The 16,692-nt window shown below is 41.9% G+C and overlaps 1 protein-coding gene across 1 annotated transcript in view; it reads left to right on the plus strand.

The window, feature by feature from the left end:
• The window catches only part of LOC117466833 (inactive dipeptidyl peptidase 10-like), a 67,431-nt gene extending 61,349 nt beyond the window's left edge, over positions 1–6,082 (plus strand). Inside the window, exons 19-21 of the mRNA XM_034110309.2 lie at positions 1,667–1,739; positions 2,027–2,100; positions 2,939–6,082. Coding sequence (XP_033966200.2) covers positions 1,667–1,739; positions 2,027–2,100; positions 2,939–3,079 — 288 coding nt within the window. The 3' untranslated portion in view covers positions 3,080–6,082. The remainder of the gene's footprint in view (positions 1–1,666; positions 1,740–2,026; positions 2,101–2,938) is intronic.
• Positions 6,083–16,692: the final 10,610 nt, after the last annotated feature.

A 16,692-nucleotide genomic window follows, 5' to 3' on the forward strand; every position in this document is an offset into this window, starting at 1 on the left:
ACAGAGGGTCTAAGGATAGAGTGTCTGAGGACAGAGGGTCTAAGGACAGAGGGTCTGAGGACAGAGGGTCTAAGGATAGAGGGTCTGAGGACAGAGGGTCTAAGGACAGAGGGTCTGAGGACAGAGGGTCTAAGGACAGAGGGTCTGAGGACAGAGGGTCTAAGGACAGAGGGTCTGAGGACAGAGGGTCTAAGGATAGAGGGTCTGAGGACAGAGGGTCTAAGGATAGAGGGTCTGAGGACAGAGGGTCTAAGGACAGAGGGTCTGAGGACAGAGGGTCTAAGGATAGAGGGTCTGAGGACAGAGGGTCTAAGGACAGAGGGTCTGAGGACAGAGGGTCTAAGGATAGAGGGTCTGAGGACAGAGGGTCTAAGGACAGAGGGTCTGAGGACAGAGGGTCTAAGGATAGAGGGTCTGAGGACAGAGGGTGTCGTTTTTCTCACACTGATATTCTGCACCATCTGTGATGTTGTATTTGCTGTAAAGTGTCTCTACTGTAGGCTATTTTTATTATATGTACAGCACTTTGGCTCCACCAGACATCGTTTATAAATGTGCTATATAAATAAAACTTGATTTGATTTGATCTTAACCCTCCTGTTGTGTTCGGGTCAAATCTGACTCATTTACTACTTTCATCAATCATAACTTTTTAGTTTTACATTCGAGTGCATTCAGGCTTCATGATATCCTTCACAGGAGACATTTGAACATATACAAGTGCTGATCACACTTTCATTGAACTTTGGATGATTTAGTCAACTTTGTAACACCATGGTGTTCTCGGTCACACACACACACACACACACACACACACACACACACACACACACACACACACACACACAGACACAGAACAATTTGACACATGTCCCGCTCTTATGCACCCCTCCCCCACATGGATCACACCTGGCTCACCAGTACATGTTCAGTGTCTGTTCTTTGTATATGTACTGCAGTTGTTCATGTGTACCAGTACTCTGATACAATATGTACCGTTTGAAAGGGTGTTAAATGAAATGTGGTGATGATGAATGGTTTGTGTGTTCATGTAATAGCAGCTAACACAGGACCAAAGCAAGGGGGGGGGGACGAAGACAATAGGAGGGTTAATGAGACAACATCTCATGTGATAAGCATTTATATCCCACACTATTGTTATCCACGACTGCCTGCATTCACTCTTTGGTTTTCATTTAGGCTACTTTCATTCTTCTTCTTTATTACATTGAGTACAGTAGGTCGACTGCTGATTTGCTAAACAAAAATACTTTCTATGTTGGATAAGTTACAACATAGTAACATAAGTAACATTTATCTTCTCTTTTAAGTAATAAGGATAGATTGCTTATTTGAGATATTCGATCATGTTACTGATTATATTTTTTACTGGTAACAAGTAATTGTAACAGAATACTATTAAAGTAACCCTCCCATCCCTGAGACCGTAATATTACATGCACAGAAGAATACTAAATGTTTGAATGGTAGATTGATCCCTAAAATGTCTGTAACTGGGTTAGACACTGGGTTAGGGTTAGGGGCCCGTAACCAGGGTATAACGGAATGTCCCGCATGTCTTTCATCCAATCGTACTGCTTTCTTTCCTTAATGGCAGTCAGCAGATCTATCAATCTACTATCTCACCACTTTTTCTGATCCGCAGTTCTCCAGCGTGCTGCAGAGTGTCCAGGCGCTGAAGGAGCAGACGCTGATGCTGGTGCACGGCACAGCAGATGGTGAGAGGCAGTACATTGTGATTGAATGGAAACACTGTATCCGTGGTGCATCGCTGCTGAGCACAAAGAAGCATGCAATCCTGGAACCTAATTGGCCAAATGTGTTTTAATCAAAAGATAAAAGGGAAAGTGGGTTATCTAAATTGATGCTGCGATTCCCAGAGACACACGCTCACTGGTGAATCATGCATGTCGGACTTTCCATCCTGCATCTGATTGTGTCTCCTCTCTCTCGGTTAGTATTCACACTGAATCTGCTGACATCTTTCCTTTTGTTTCCTTCCCAGCAAACATCCACTTCCAGCATACTGCTGAGCTCGTGAAGAACCTGGTGAAAGTTGGAGCAAACTACTCAATGCAGGTGTGTATCGCCGGGCCCGTTCTGAACGCTGTAGTTAGTACAATGGGGGGCAACATGCACATGTTCTATGTTGCTCAACGTAGACAATATTGTAAGGCAAGGCAAGTTTATTTATATAGCACTTTTCAACACAAGGCAATTCAAAGTGCTTTACAACAAATGAAAGACATTAAGCATAAAAAAGAAAAGCTAATAAAATAAACATTAAAAGGAAAAATACATGGATAAAAGTTACAGTGCAGTTTAAGATATGAATAGTTCAATTAAACATTAAAAGAAAAAGTACATGTACTGTACTGTTGTACTCGAGCCATGTGGGCTTGCTGAGCAGCTCTCACAGGGATTAAGAGGGCTGCCCCAGCACTGCTTCCAGTTCCCTCCATACATCTGTCTACCCCTGCCCATTGCCATGACTCCCCGGGTCCACTGTGTGTGTGGATAAACCTCTGGGCACTCATTTACTCTACTCTAATCAAGTGTAATCCCACAGGCCATCAGACTGCTATTAAGGCATTAGCCCGAGCTCTGAGCGCCTCCAGCAGCCATCTGTTTGCAACACACTGTACTGTATTTCACTGTACAGCATCTCATTGTACTGTCTGCTAAGGTTATCCTATTTTGTTTACATATATAATCCTGGATTAAAAAATGAATCAGCACGTTGATCCTGCACAATGTTTTACTACTCTGTTTCTTCGTGCTCTATTTTTATTGTTTGTTGTTAGTTTTATTGTTATATGTCTTATATATTGTGTTGCATTGTTGGAGGCCTTAAGAGCGTCCTTGTCAGGCTGTAGCTACTGTGCATATGATAATAAAGCCTCCCTCCGCCCCACAGATCTACCCCGACGAGGGCCACTTCCTGTCCCAGCAGAGTCGCGTGCACCTCTACGCCACGCTGACCAGCTTCTACAGGGAGTGTCTGAAGGAGGAGCTCCTACTGCTGCCCGATGACGAAGAGGAGGAGGAGGAGGAGTAGGGGGAGGCTTTGAGGGTCGGACCTTTGGCAGAGCTTGAAGGATTTTGCACAAATCCGTCAAGGCCTTATTGGACCAAGTGTTTAGCGAGACATGGACATTGGGTTAGAGCTGCTGATGCTCCTAAAGTGTGTGTGCGGCTGTGTGTGTGAGCACTCCGGTGTGTGACTGTGTGTACGTGTAAGTGTGTTGAAAGGATAACTGAAGGACACGACAGTGACACTTGCGTTGAGGCGGGAACTGGCCTCCAGTCGTCTCCATCTTTGGACGCTTCGTTTCTTGGCAACGCGCACAGAAGAGATCCTCCACGTTGCATGGTTCTTCCCCCTCACACATCCCACATCTTAGTCCCTGGTGGTAACTCGTGCAGAGGAAGGACGCAGCTGCACACTTGAACTCACCTCTCCTTTGGTTGATGTATTGTTGCACAGATAAAGAGGACATGTTTAGTCACTCAAGTTCACCACAACAGAGCCCACCCTGAATACGAGCTACTTCCTGCTGAACCCCCCCATCGCCCACCCTTAATATAAGTCTTTATCGGTCACACTTGATTGTACAGGGGTCTTGAGTAGACATGTGCAATGCCTTATGATGTTCAACATACTGTAATATTACTTGCTGGCAGTGGTAGTCATCCATTAGCAGTGTCATGTTCACCTTGGTGGACTCAGGTCCTGGAGACATGACTCCTTCATCAGTTCAGCTTCAGCTACGACACGGCAGCAGCTGTACGCTTAGGAACAAGACGCGTACCACGGTATGAACACGACTGAACTGTGGTTCACACTTAAAGGGATAGCGTATATGTTTTGACGTGGGCTTCTATGAGTTACTTATCTCCAGTGGTGGAAAATAACTGAGAATATTAAGTACATTACATTTAGTATTGTTATGTAATTTTTTGACATATTTATAATTACTTGAGTTTTTCCATGTAATGCTAATGTGTAGTTCTACTTCTGTACATTTCATAGGCACATGGAGGACTTTTAATCCACTCTATTTATTTGAACACTCAGTTACTTTGTACACATGTAATGATATAATGCAGTACTGTACTACTTAAAGTATTTCAATTTGGTCAACACCAACTAAAATATAAAAATGCTCTCACATGTATAGAAACAGGATACAATAATAACTATGATGATATAATACTGTAACAAATATCCATTATGCACAACAAATACTTTTACTGTTGATACTCACTTAAACATCGTTTTAAAATCAGGACTCTTACTTGCAGTGGAGTATTTTGAGACCAATGATGTGTACTTCTACTTGAGTAAAGGATGTGAGTACTTCTTGCAGCACTGCTTTTCTTAGTCAGAGTGCTAGGTTCAGGAACACACAGGAAGCTGGGGAATGTATTGTTCTGGACAAGGGACACAGCCAATCATATTTAAGACCCCAAAAAGAAGGCCCACCCAGAACCCCTACCCCCAGCTCGACCCCCCACAGAGCTACAGAACATATATTGTATTCCAGGAGCTGCTATCGAATCTCTGCTTGGATTGGTTACTTTATTTTTGATGTTGTGAAACTTTGGTGACTCCATCAAACAGAAACCCAAAGTAACTCAAACCCAAAGTAACTAACAGACCAATGACATGCCAGCAACCCCCAGGGTCTGCAGGGGTAATGACTGCTTTACAATGCAGTCTAGTGACAGTTCAACAGAGGGGGGAGAAGTACTCAGAGCTGGTACTTTAGTACAAGTAGAACTACCAAAGTGTAAGAATACTATGTTACAAGTAAGAGTCCTGCATTCAAAATGTTACTCTATTCAAATTAGAAAAGTATTAGCATCAACACATACTTGTAAGTATAAGTACTCATTATGCAAATTGGTAAATGTCAGAATCATGTATATATGTTAAATGTTGATGAGGCAGAGCTACGGTAGTTTGAATGACTGTTTGCTGAAGGATAGACTGATACTGAACAAATGCTGTCTTTAATTACATGTATTATGTCAACACTTTACACATCATGTGTGTATACGTTTAGTTGAAAGCAATAGTATTAAGTTAAAATATGTTGTATTTAAACATATTATTTTTGGTTTCAACTAACCTAAAACACTTAGGTGTCGTTTGTTGACATCATACATTTAATTAAAGTCTAGATTTCCTTTTTGTCAGTGAATTTACTCCAGGTGGAACTAAAGTCTGACTCAACACTAAAGTAACTAAAGGTATCAAATACATGTTGTGGAGTAAAAGTACTCTCTTTACCTCTGAATTGTAGTGAAGTAGAAGTACAAAAAAGCAAAACAAATTGGAATACTCAAGTAAAGTACAAGCATCTGAAAATGGTACTTAAGTACAGCACTTAGTTACTTTACACCACTGGATTTCAAAGAGCCAAACGGTGAAGCGATACAAGTATTCAAAACATGTTAGGTGCGCCTTTCTTCAGGTGTCCAGAATAAGTTGTGCTGCTGATCCTGGGTCAGCCTTTGGCTTGTTGACCTTCATCACCTGTAGCTTGTGTTTTGACTTCATAAGGACGTCACACAGAATCTAGAACTATCCCTTTGGATCTTGTACGAGATGTTTTCGCTGTGACTCCACGTGACTCAGCAGCTGTCTGAAGTCACGAGACATGTTCCTTATTTCTGGAAATTCTCTTATTTAAGAAAAGAATACTTACCTGCAGCGGATAATAATGCTGACTCAGATCGGACAGTTTCACAGTAAGGTGTTTGCATGTATACAGGGAAGGTGTCAAGTGTTTTGTACAGTACAATACAGCAGAGTGTGTACATAAATATATTTTTGAGATGTCACATCTCATAGATAGTTTAGTCTATTGGGACGGATTGATTTGACCTGGATGTCTTGTACTCTTTCTTTCTGTTTTCCTTTCAGCTGATTTTCTTCTTAGGATGGATTTTGTAATGCTTGTACTTGTTATTTTTCGCTGTTTTAAAAGGGAAAGGGCAGGGTTGAGCTTTTGGGGTTATTGTGATTGTCCTCTAGTGATGATTATGAATAAAAAAAGACTGAAAAACAATGAGTCATGCTGATAAATAGAGCACTCGGCGAACCAAATCAGCCACATTTGTTTGTATTGATTGTTTGAGATTTCAATTTAACGTTTCATTTGTTTCTTCACCTTGGGCCTCACGATAAAGAGTGCAGGTAGTCTGTCATGGCCGCAGCACACCCTCATGAAAGAGTTAACAGGAAACATGCCATGAACAATGTCAGAGTGCATAACTCAGTGCCTGCAGTCCTGAATGTGTGAGCGGATGTTCACTCTGCTGGGGAGAGAAGCTCTCCCCTCTGCAGCATCGGAATCATTTCACATGCTGTCTTTACTTAAACACATTCTGTTGTATGAAAATGAATAGTTTAGTGTTTGAAGTGGGATTATATGAGGTGTACCTACAGTGGATGACAGGAGAACTACACGGAAGATAAGTAATGCACTGCTGTGGACGGATGCACCAGCAAAACCTTTATTATACACCTAAGAAATGACCGCCTAAAAACATTTGATCCGCCTAACTTTGGTGTGAGACAGCCCTTTACATGGGGGAACTAAACGCTTTATATTCCCAGAGCCAAGGTCCTTAGTCTCCACTGTAAAACACTGACATGTTACCGTCCTCCTTCTACTTGTTTGTGTTTGGGCAATTGTGTGACCTTGGTTATTTCAAAATAAGTAGTTTTTTACATTACATTACATTGCATTTAGCTGACGCTTTTATCCAAAGTGACGTACAATAAGTGCGTTCGACCAACAACATAAAAACTTGAAGAAAACAGAATAATATAAGTACATCAGGTTTCATAGAGCAAAAACATTTCAAGTGCTACTCAACTGGCTTTAGGTAAGCCAGTCCTTTATTAGTATATAAGTGCTTTGTTAGTAATTCTATTGCTCGAAGTGGAGTCGAAAGAGATGAGTTTTCAGTCTGCGCCGGAAGGTGTGTAAGCTTTCTGCGGTCCTGATGTCAATGGGAGCTCATTCCACCATCTTGGAGCCAGGATAACAAACCCACGTGTTTCTGCTGATGGGAACTTGGGTCCCCCTCGCAGCGCGGGTGCAGCGAGCCGTTTGGCTGATGCAGAGCGGAGTGCACATGCTGGGGTGCACGGTTTAACCATGTCCTGGATGGAGGAAGGGCCAGATCCATTCGCAGCATGGTACGCAAGCACCAGGGTCTTGAAGTGGATTCTAGCAGTTACCGGAAGCCAGTGGAGGGAGCGGAGGAGCGGCGTGGTGTGGGAAAATGTTGGAAGGTTGAAGACCAGACGAGCCGCTGCATTCTGAATGAGCTGCAGAGGTCGGATGGCACATGCAGGTAGACCAGCCAGGAGGGAGTTGCAGTAGTCTAGGTGTGAGATGACGAGAGCCTGGACCAGAACCTGCGTGGCTTTCTGGGTCAGCTGGGGACGCATCCTCCTGATGTTGTAAAGCGTGTATCTGCAGCAGCGGGTTGTAGCAGCGATTTTTGAAGGAAAAGCAGTTCAGTTTTGTCAAGGTTGAGCTTGAGATGATGAGCGGACATCCACTGAGAGATGTCAGCTAGACGAGCAGAGATGCGAGCGACGACCTGGGTCTCTGAGCGGGGAAAGGACAGAATTAATTGGGTGTCGTCAGCGTAGCAGTGGTATGAATAACCATGCGGGCTAATGACAGATCCGAGCGAGTTTGTGTACAAGGAGAAGAGGAGGGGACCGAGAACAGAGCCCTGAGGGACCCCGTGTAGTTAATTGACAAGGGTCGGACTCCGACCCTCTCCAAGTTACCCTGTCGGTACGGTCTTTGAGGTATGAGGTGAGGAGGGAAAGTGCAGAGCCTGAAACTCCAAGTTGTTGGAGAGTGCAAAGGAGGATCTGATGGTTCACCGTGTCGAATGCAGCAGACAGGTCCAACAGGATGATGACAGAGGAGAGGGAGGCTGCTTTAGCAGTGTGCAGTTCCTCAGTGACAGCAATGAGGGCAGTTTCTGTGGAGTGACCTGCCTTGAAACCAGACTGGTGCGGATCCAGAAGGTTGTTCTGATGGAGATAGCAGGAGAGTTGTTTAAAGTCAGCGCGTTCAAGTGTTTTAGACAGGAACGGGAGGAGAGAGACAGGCCTGTGGTTTATAACATCAGACGGGTTGAGAGTGGGTTTCTTTAGGAGAGGGTTTACTCTTGCCTCCTTGAGACTGTTTGGAAAGTGACCAGAAGTTAGAGAAGTGTTGATGAAATGGGGGAGAAACGGTAGAATATCAGGAGCGATAGTCTGAAGGAGGTTTGAAGGGATAGGGTCCAGAGGACAGGTGGTAGGGCGGGCAGAGGTAATGAGGGTAAGAACCTCACCTGGAGAGAGAGGGGAGAAGGAGGTCAGTGTGTGGGTGGAAGGAGGGTCTGGTGACCCAGCGGTGAGTAGAGGTGAGTCAGAAAAAGAAGAGCGAATATCATCAACCTTTTTTTCAAAGTGGTTAACAAAGTCGCTGGACAGAAGGGAGGAGGGGGGAGGGGCTTTGGGGGGGGGGGGGGTCCAAGAGGGTGGAGAAGATGGAAAATAGTTTTTTGGGATTGGAATAGGAAGATTGGATCTTATCTTGAAAGAAAGTGCTTTTTGCCTGAGAGATGGAAGCAGAGAAAGAGGAGAGGAGAGCCTGATAGGTTAGGAGGTCGTCACGGTGTTTGGATTTCCACCGTTTCCGCTCTGCTGCCCGAAGGATGGTTCTATTAGCACGCAGTGCGTCATTTAGCCAGGGAGCAGGAGGGGACTGACGAGCCTGCCGAGATGTGAGAGGACAGAGAGAGTCCAGAGAGGATGAGAGAGTAGAGAGGAGAGTTTCTGCAGCAGAGTTTGGAGGCAGGAGTTTGAACGAGTCAGAGGAAGGGAGGGCTGAGAGCACCGATGAGGCAAAGGTAGAGGGGGAGAGGGAACGAAGGTTACGGCGGACAGGTGCAGGATGAGAAGAGATTAGTTTGTTATATTTGGAGAGGGGTAGAGAGAATGAAATGAAGAAGGGATCCGAGGTGTGGAGCGGGTTTACAGAGAGGTTAGAAGTAGTGCAGTTCCTTGAGAATATGAGATCAAGGACACTGCCAGCTTTATGAGTTGGTGGGGACGGAGACAGTGAGAAAGCAAAGGCGGTTAACAGAGATGTTAGTTCGTCTATCTATAGTTCGGTTTTGTCAAGGGATTCAGTTTGCTTTGGAAAGTGCATAGAAAACGACAGCTGGAAACATGGAAGGGTGAAGTGAGGTAAATAGTGTAAAGAAAGTGCACCTTGAAAGATAATGATAAACTTAGTTTCCAAAAAATGTGTACAGTAGCTGATCCCTGGAGAAGGAGCTCTTTCAAACCAACAACTTCCAAAACAATCCCTTTAGGTTGTATGGCTGTGTATTCGTCATGTATGCAGTCCTGCTCAACCTGTAGTGTACTCCACTTCTGACTATGCAAATAAACGTAACACACAACAACTCTGTATACAAGAAAACAAATTGTGCTAAATAAAGTGGAGCGAACTAATAAGATAAGACACACTTTACCTTATATTATGGGTGGGGGTATTTAACTGATGGATACTGATGAGATATGCTTTTGTTCTTTTTAATCAGAATGTTTTCCCTATTGAGTCAAAACTGGCCTACTGTTGAAAACGGTTACCCAATGCTCTTCTTACTTTATGTTTCAGCTAAACTAATAAACTCACAGTCACTGCGAGAACATTGAATAGGGCAATGCACTCCCATCAGAGAGCCACTCTGTACATGAAGACTGAGATACCTGCTCACATGGAAGGATAAACATCCATTTCATATCTGTGTGTCGATCACACAGCTGGAGATGTGCTGATCTTAGTCAACACCGACACGAGAGAGTTTTAAAGGAGACAATATGACATGTCACGATGGGGTGCCATAGCTAAAGACTACATTTTGATTCTACTTCCCTGTTATGTACATATTGTTGTTGTCTCCGTTAGTTATCCCTTCATTTAAGTTTCTCTTTATTTAAATATGTTTCAGCAGTGGTGGAAAAGTACTCAGATTCTTTACTTGATTAAAAGTACTAATACCACAACATTGTAAAAATCAAATCAAAATGAATGTACGAAATTGGCTTGCAAAATGTAGTAAAGTAGAAGTATAAAGTAGTATAAAAGTAAAATACTCGGGTTAAGGACAAGTACCCTAAATGTGTACTTAAGTGCACTACTTTAGTTAATGTACTTAGTTACTGTTCACCACTCGGACTCAGCCTATTTGTGTCTTCGTGTCTTGAGATCCATGTTTTTAGGTGTCATTTGACCAACACTGCAGCAGATTCACCTTGAAAGCGACTGTATACATATATATATGATATTATGTATGTCACGGCTGCTTCCTCTAAGCTGTACGAGCCGCTGCACCATCAGCCCTTTTAGATCAGATATGGATGGAAATGAAATTCCCTTTTTATTGCTTTGTCCTCTAAGCACAACAGCAAACAACAACACACAGATGCAACCATGTCTTGTTTAACAATTTATTTCAGCATATAAAGCTCCCCAAATACACACATGTCAGAATATAGGACAGAATCAAGCAAGTGCAGAGGTGTAAGCAGCACAGGATCATGGTCAGGAAATGATCTGCGCTGAAAAAACTGAAACGTTGACTTTAATTAAATAATGTTGTATAACCACTTCATATTATTGCTGTCACCTAACCGCATACAGTTATGTGACATCTGTTGGTATAATACATTTAATTTAAGTTAACATTTCAGTTTTCTCAGTGTGGGCTTTAGAAAAGTACATACATTTAACACGTTTGTTAAATCTCTTACTTCTTACTTTCACATTCTTGGATATTTAACAGTGAAGAATCCAGTCGCTCATTTACACTCAAAATAAGTGTTATTGTGGAAGAATAGTGCATATTGAGTGACTTATCCATGAGACATTCTGTGTGACTGCAATGACGTTTCTGATCTGATATGCATACAGGCTAATATTATTTAATATATGTAGCAAACATGGACATAAAGCAGGACAAAGAGAAAGACAAAAGCCTCCACAGTGAAGCTCGTAACAGTTTAGAACCAAATATACTGCATGCATCTGAGTAACAAAGCTCAATGCTCTTTGAAAATTAGCTGAGAAAATCTTCATAGAAATTAAAGAAAAAAGGCGCTTCAGAACGTGTAGAGGAAGTTTTCAGAAGAATCCACATACTTACATTGTTTAAAATAACTAAAGCCAAAAGCTGTTTCGCCTCTAATGGTGCCAATATACTCAAATATGAACAATAATGTCTAAAAAACAACATTTGGGCTCCAACTATTGAAACAGCAGGACCTGCCAGTGTGATCAGGTTCACTGACTGGTATACGGCAACACACTCTCACTCCCTAAGCGTCCAGGAGTGACGTTTGGTCAGTGTCCGTGGCGTGCAGTTGTGACGTTCCGAGGCTCCTTCAGCTTCATAAAGGGACGCAAATAGCTTTCAACTGATTGCAATGTATTCCCATCTGCGTCGGGATTTGACGCTCATGGAAGCACGGCATTCGTTTGTGTCGGCTGCCCTTAAAGGCAATGTGAGCATCCATTCCCATTGGATAACGGAGAATTGTACACCCTGAAGTAAGTATTCCTCTTACTGTCGATTGATTTTACAGTGATATCTGCACTATTCATCGACTAAAAAACACCAGATTATCCTTGTTAATTACACAACATTGATTGGTTTAAATTGTGTGCAATGCTTTTGTATTTTTCCCCTTCGATTCGGAGAAACAAATATGTTTTCTGAGTAAAGGATGGCAGAAGACACTACACTACCCAGAATCCCCAGCTATCGTTTGGACTACACCATGTGCTCTGTTTGACAAACCCCGTTTTTTTTCACCATTCATTCCGATGGCTGGCGTCTATGTCACATGATCTTCACATTTCTCCCTGCAGAAAAAGAAAACATGGCCGAACTTCGTTTTATTCTCGGTGGAAAATTCCTATTTTAAAGTTAGTTTGGCCATTAAAATGCGTTTTGATGTCATTTGATGCGAGAAATATGAGTTGTTATTTCAGATTATGTGTGCAGTGGATGTACATGATCTTTAGTTTGCTAGTTATTACGAAGATTACTTCAGGAAATCGCGACGTTTTCATTATTACCAAGGTGGTTGCTAGGGACGCTGCTATCGATATTATTTCTGTTATGTTGTGTAACTGTTTAATGGTGTTATCTTTATTGCTACCCCCTTCCCCGTCAATGTATAGTGTTGGTCCACAGCGCAAACATATTAGTTTAACAAAATCCGCATCTAAAGATAGCCTACGTTATTTCCCCCCTGTGCAATTCCAGTCTCACATCTCAGAGCAAACCGTCATTAACAAATACCGGAAACAGACCGAAAACATTTTTTAAAAATAATAATAATACTTTATTCCGAGTGTACTTGCTTTTCTCTTTGAAAGTCATCACATAACGGCATTGTAATACACGGTTCGGCTGCATTACATATTACATATCTGTGTAGTTCTGTATTTATAGAGCCCTGATGAGAAGACCTCTAGACAAACATGAGGAACTGAAAACGTGACGTGGATCATAAATATATCTGCCATTAAACAACATCTTACATTTCTTTTCACACAATACGTCTCCTTGCAGTATCAACACTAATTCGGCTCACTTTTATATTTGATCCAATTGGTAGATAGGCTGTATTTACACCATAAAGGTGCACAGCTGATATAAAGGGACACCTGGTGGTTAAAGCATGTTATTGAATTTCATTATTTTTATTATTAGATATTAATAGGATCCCTATAAAGTATATTCATTACTCGTTATTCTCTACTAATAGTTAATTAAAGGCGGTATATAATGACTATTTTGCACATCCCGTTCAAGATTTCAAGATGTTCTAAGGTTTATTGACATATCATATAGGCCTACACAACTGTGGTGTAGTTCTGCACTGAATGAAAAACTTGGGTCGCAGGTTCCTCAACAGTGCATTACAAGACATCTATCAATATGTGTGCATACCTCCAGCAATGTTAACTATGTTGAAGCACTTATTTTAACTGATATTATACATAATGTATTATACTCTTATAAGATGTATGTAGATATTTCATCTCCGGCCTTGTCAATAAATAAAGAACACAGAACAACAACAACAGAATTGTTGAATATAAAACACATAATTTGTGTGATTATACTAAATTATTTTCAAATAAACAGCACTGCATATAACTGTTACACATGCTGATGTAACGCAAATGTTCCAACTTGGGATCAATAAAGTATATCTTATCTTAAGCTGATCGATGGCTACTGCCATATTTGCAAAATGTGCCTCTGAACCTTGACAAGTGCATGTTTCAGGCTCATCAATTAATGTAATGTAATGTTATCACAGGGGTCACACACATAAGACCAGCTGTTAAATAAAGCTCTTCTGACCTTAGCTGGCATGTGGGTATATATATATTAATGCTGCCCATTATGGGCACAAGCCATTTCCCAATTCACCCATTTATTAATTATATGTTTTAAATGTGAGTGTTTCCTGTCCCCTAAACCTCCAGGGATGTACACAGTTTAATACTGGCAACTTCTTATTATGGGAAATACGAAAACGTCTTTTAAAAGTACAACTCCCAGTAGAGACGTGCCATAGATAGAGAACATGTTGCGAAACAGAATAGCCAGCATGTGTAGTTCTGGGGACGGGGTGGGGGAGGGGGGACGCGGTGGACCCGTTCAAATCCAGTTTTGAACAGTCGTGGTTCCATCCCATTTCAAGTGCTGTTCGAGAATCGGCTTAACCCTCGGAGCACACTCTCCAATCACAGAGCTTGAGGACTATCACGGGGTTTGTCAAACAGAGCACATGGTGTAGTCCAAACGATAGCTGGGGATTCTGGGTAGTGTAGTGTCTTCTGCCATCCTTTACTCAGAAAAAATATTTGTTTCTCCGAATCGAAGGAGAAAAATACAAAAGCATTGCACACAATTTAAACCAATCAATGTTGTGTAATTAACAAGGATAATCTGGTGTTTTTTAGTCGATGAGTAGTCACTGTAAAATCAATCGACAGTAAGGAGAATACTTACTTCAGGGTGTACAATTCTCCGTTATCCAATGGGAATGGACGCTCACATTGCCTTTAAGGGCAGCCGACACAAACAAATGCCGTGCTTCCATGAGCGTCAAATCCCGACGCAGATGGGAATACATTGCAATCAGTTGAAAGCTATCTGCGTCCCTTTATGAAGCTGAAGGAGCCTAGGAGCGTCACAACTGCACGCCACGGACCCTGACCAAACGTCGCTCCTGACGCTTAGGGAGGGAGAGTGTGCTGTCACACCTGCCAGCGTGATCAGGTTCACTGACTGGTATACGGACCTGCCAGCGTGATCAGGTTCACTGACTGGTATACGGACCTGCCAGTGTGATCAGGTTCACTGACTGGTATACGGACCTGCCAGCGTGATCAGGTTCACTGACTGGTATACGGACCTGCCAGTGTGATCAGGTTCACTGACTGGTATACGGACCTGCCAGTGTGATCAGGTTCACTGACTGGTATACGGACCTGCCAGTGTGATCAGGTTCACTGACTGGTATACGGACCTGCCAGTGTGATCAGGTTCACTGACTGGTATATCCTTGAACAAGGAGGTCATGTTTTAGTTTGTTCGTTTGTTTGAAGCTTTGCCAGCAGAAAATACTGTGAACCGGTTCCAGTTTTTTCTGTCATCCTATTGGTTCCTGTAAATGTCAGCGTTAGCATGCTTTAATTTATGAGATTAGCAAAAAATATTTTAACTTCATTTTCACACAACACTGCTCTCAACTGAAGAGGATAACGTTCACACAGCTTATACCACGGAGCAAAGTGAAGACTCAGCGAGTTGATAAACAGGGTAATATGGCTTTTAATATGACTGAATCCAGACAGGCTTTTAATCACTTCAATGTGCAGTTATTGTTAAATCACCCCACCTTTCCTCAGAGAAATTAAAATTCATTCCTAAAGGAGAGAAGTTTCACAATGTTTCCCTGAAAGTGATATGGCAATTGTGTTTTAGTCTTAAAAGGAATCATTCAACTGTTACTGAAGAAACAGATGCTCTGGTAATCCATCATTCATTATTTGATTATGCATGAAAGGTGGAAAGATGTAAAGGCACCTGCACATGTTGTTGTGATATGGCCCCCAAGTGAAGTCTTTTGTTTGCAGTGAAAACAAATAGTCACAGTAGGTTACAGCAGTCAGCCAAAATAATATTTTAAAATAGAAATATACACGTTTCTTTGATTCCCTGACATTTGTACTCAGTACATGGCTCAAACATTACACACAGTAAGTACAATCTAAAGCAGTGGTTCTCAAATGGGGGTACGCGGACCCCTAGGGGTACGTTGGAGTACTACAGGGGGTACGTGAGATTTATGTTATATTAATGAAAACACAAGTAATGCATTTAAACAAAGTACTAATAGTAGATGAACTACTTTATTCAAAGGTTTAATAAAATGGGAACAACAAACGGGGTGCTCTCTTTTCCTCTCCCTCTCTCTCTTTTCCTCCCCCTCTCTCTCTTTTCCTCTCCCTCTCCTGACAGCCCGTCAGTCTCGTGCAGCTCGCTGAACCTGTAATAAGTGACCCGACAGTAAAGAATACACATATGTATAGCTAGTTTAGCTAGTTCCAGAGTAGATGAACTAGCTAAGTGTGTTCGGTCTAACTCTTAGTGTATTTAATGTTGCTCCGCTCAACGCTCCGTCACAGCGCGGAGCTGTGATCATGCAGAGCTGCGTGTTCTCCGTCAGCAGCAGCTGATCTGATCTCTCTCTCTCTCTCTCTCTCGTCCGGTTAGACTTCCAAATGTATCAGTTCTAGCTAATTATATGACTGCCTGCTTATCAAAGGACATAAACAATAAGCGTTGCTTGGCAACGGCTTGTGGCCGCAAAGTATAGCGCAGCATTATGCATATGTTTATATGAGGGGTCAAAATCCCATGCTCATAAAATGCTCATATATGTTTTTCTCTTCGTTCCCCACGCCCCAAAATAAATAAATAAATATATCAATCTTAGGAAAAGTAAGGAAGTTTGAGCAGTGTGGGTTTTATATGAATAGAGTTACACATATTTCAAAACGCGAAGTGTAATAACTGCAGTTTGCTCAAGCCCATGTTTCACTACATTGTACAACTTATTAAAAAGATCAGTTCAATGCAACTAATGTCGTCTCAGTGTCGCATGATGTTAAAATTGGTTTGCCATGAATTTAGTGATGGATTGTAAACATTTGAAATGTAGCATTTAAGTATTTCTCAGTTACAAGGTTGTTGTGTTAATAAATCAGACACTGATGGTACAAGGCTGTACTGTGCCTCTTTATATAGGCTTTTTTCCCTAACAAATAGTTTTTGCGCTGATCAGGGGGTACTTGGCTGAATATTTGTTTCAAAGGCGGTACATTATTGAAAAAAGTTTGAGAACCACTGCTCTAAAGTACTAATTACATTGACAATACATCCATATTTTCTATCTCACAAGATCTCACTGGAAGCCTAACACAGGTCTTAGCAAACGTAATGCTAAGTATGCTACATGCTAATGCTTCTGGAGTGCTTTAA

The sequence above is a fragment of the Pseudochaenichthys georgianus genome, chromosome 21 (genome assembly GCF_902827115.2).
Source record: "Pseudochaenichthys georgianus chromosome 21, fPseGeo1.2, whole genome shotgun sequence".
NCBI lineage: Eukaryota > Metazoa > Chordata > Actinopteri > Perciformes > Channichthyidae > Pseudochaenichthys > Pseudochaenichthys georgianus.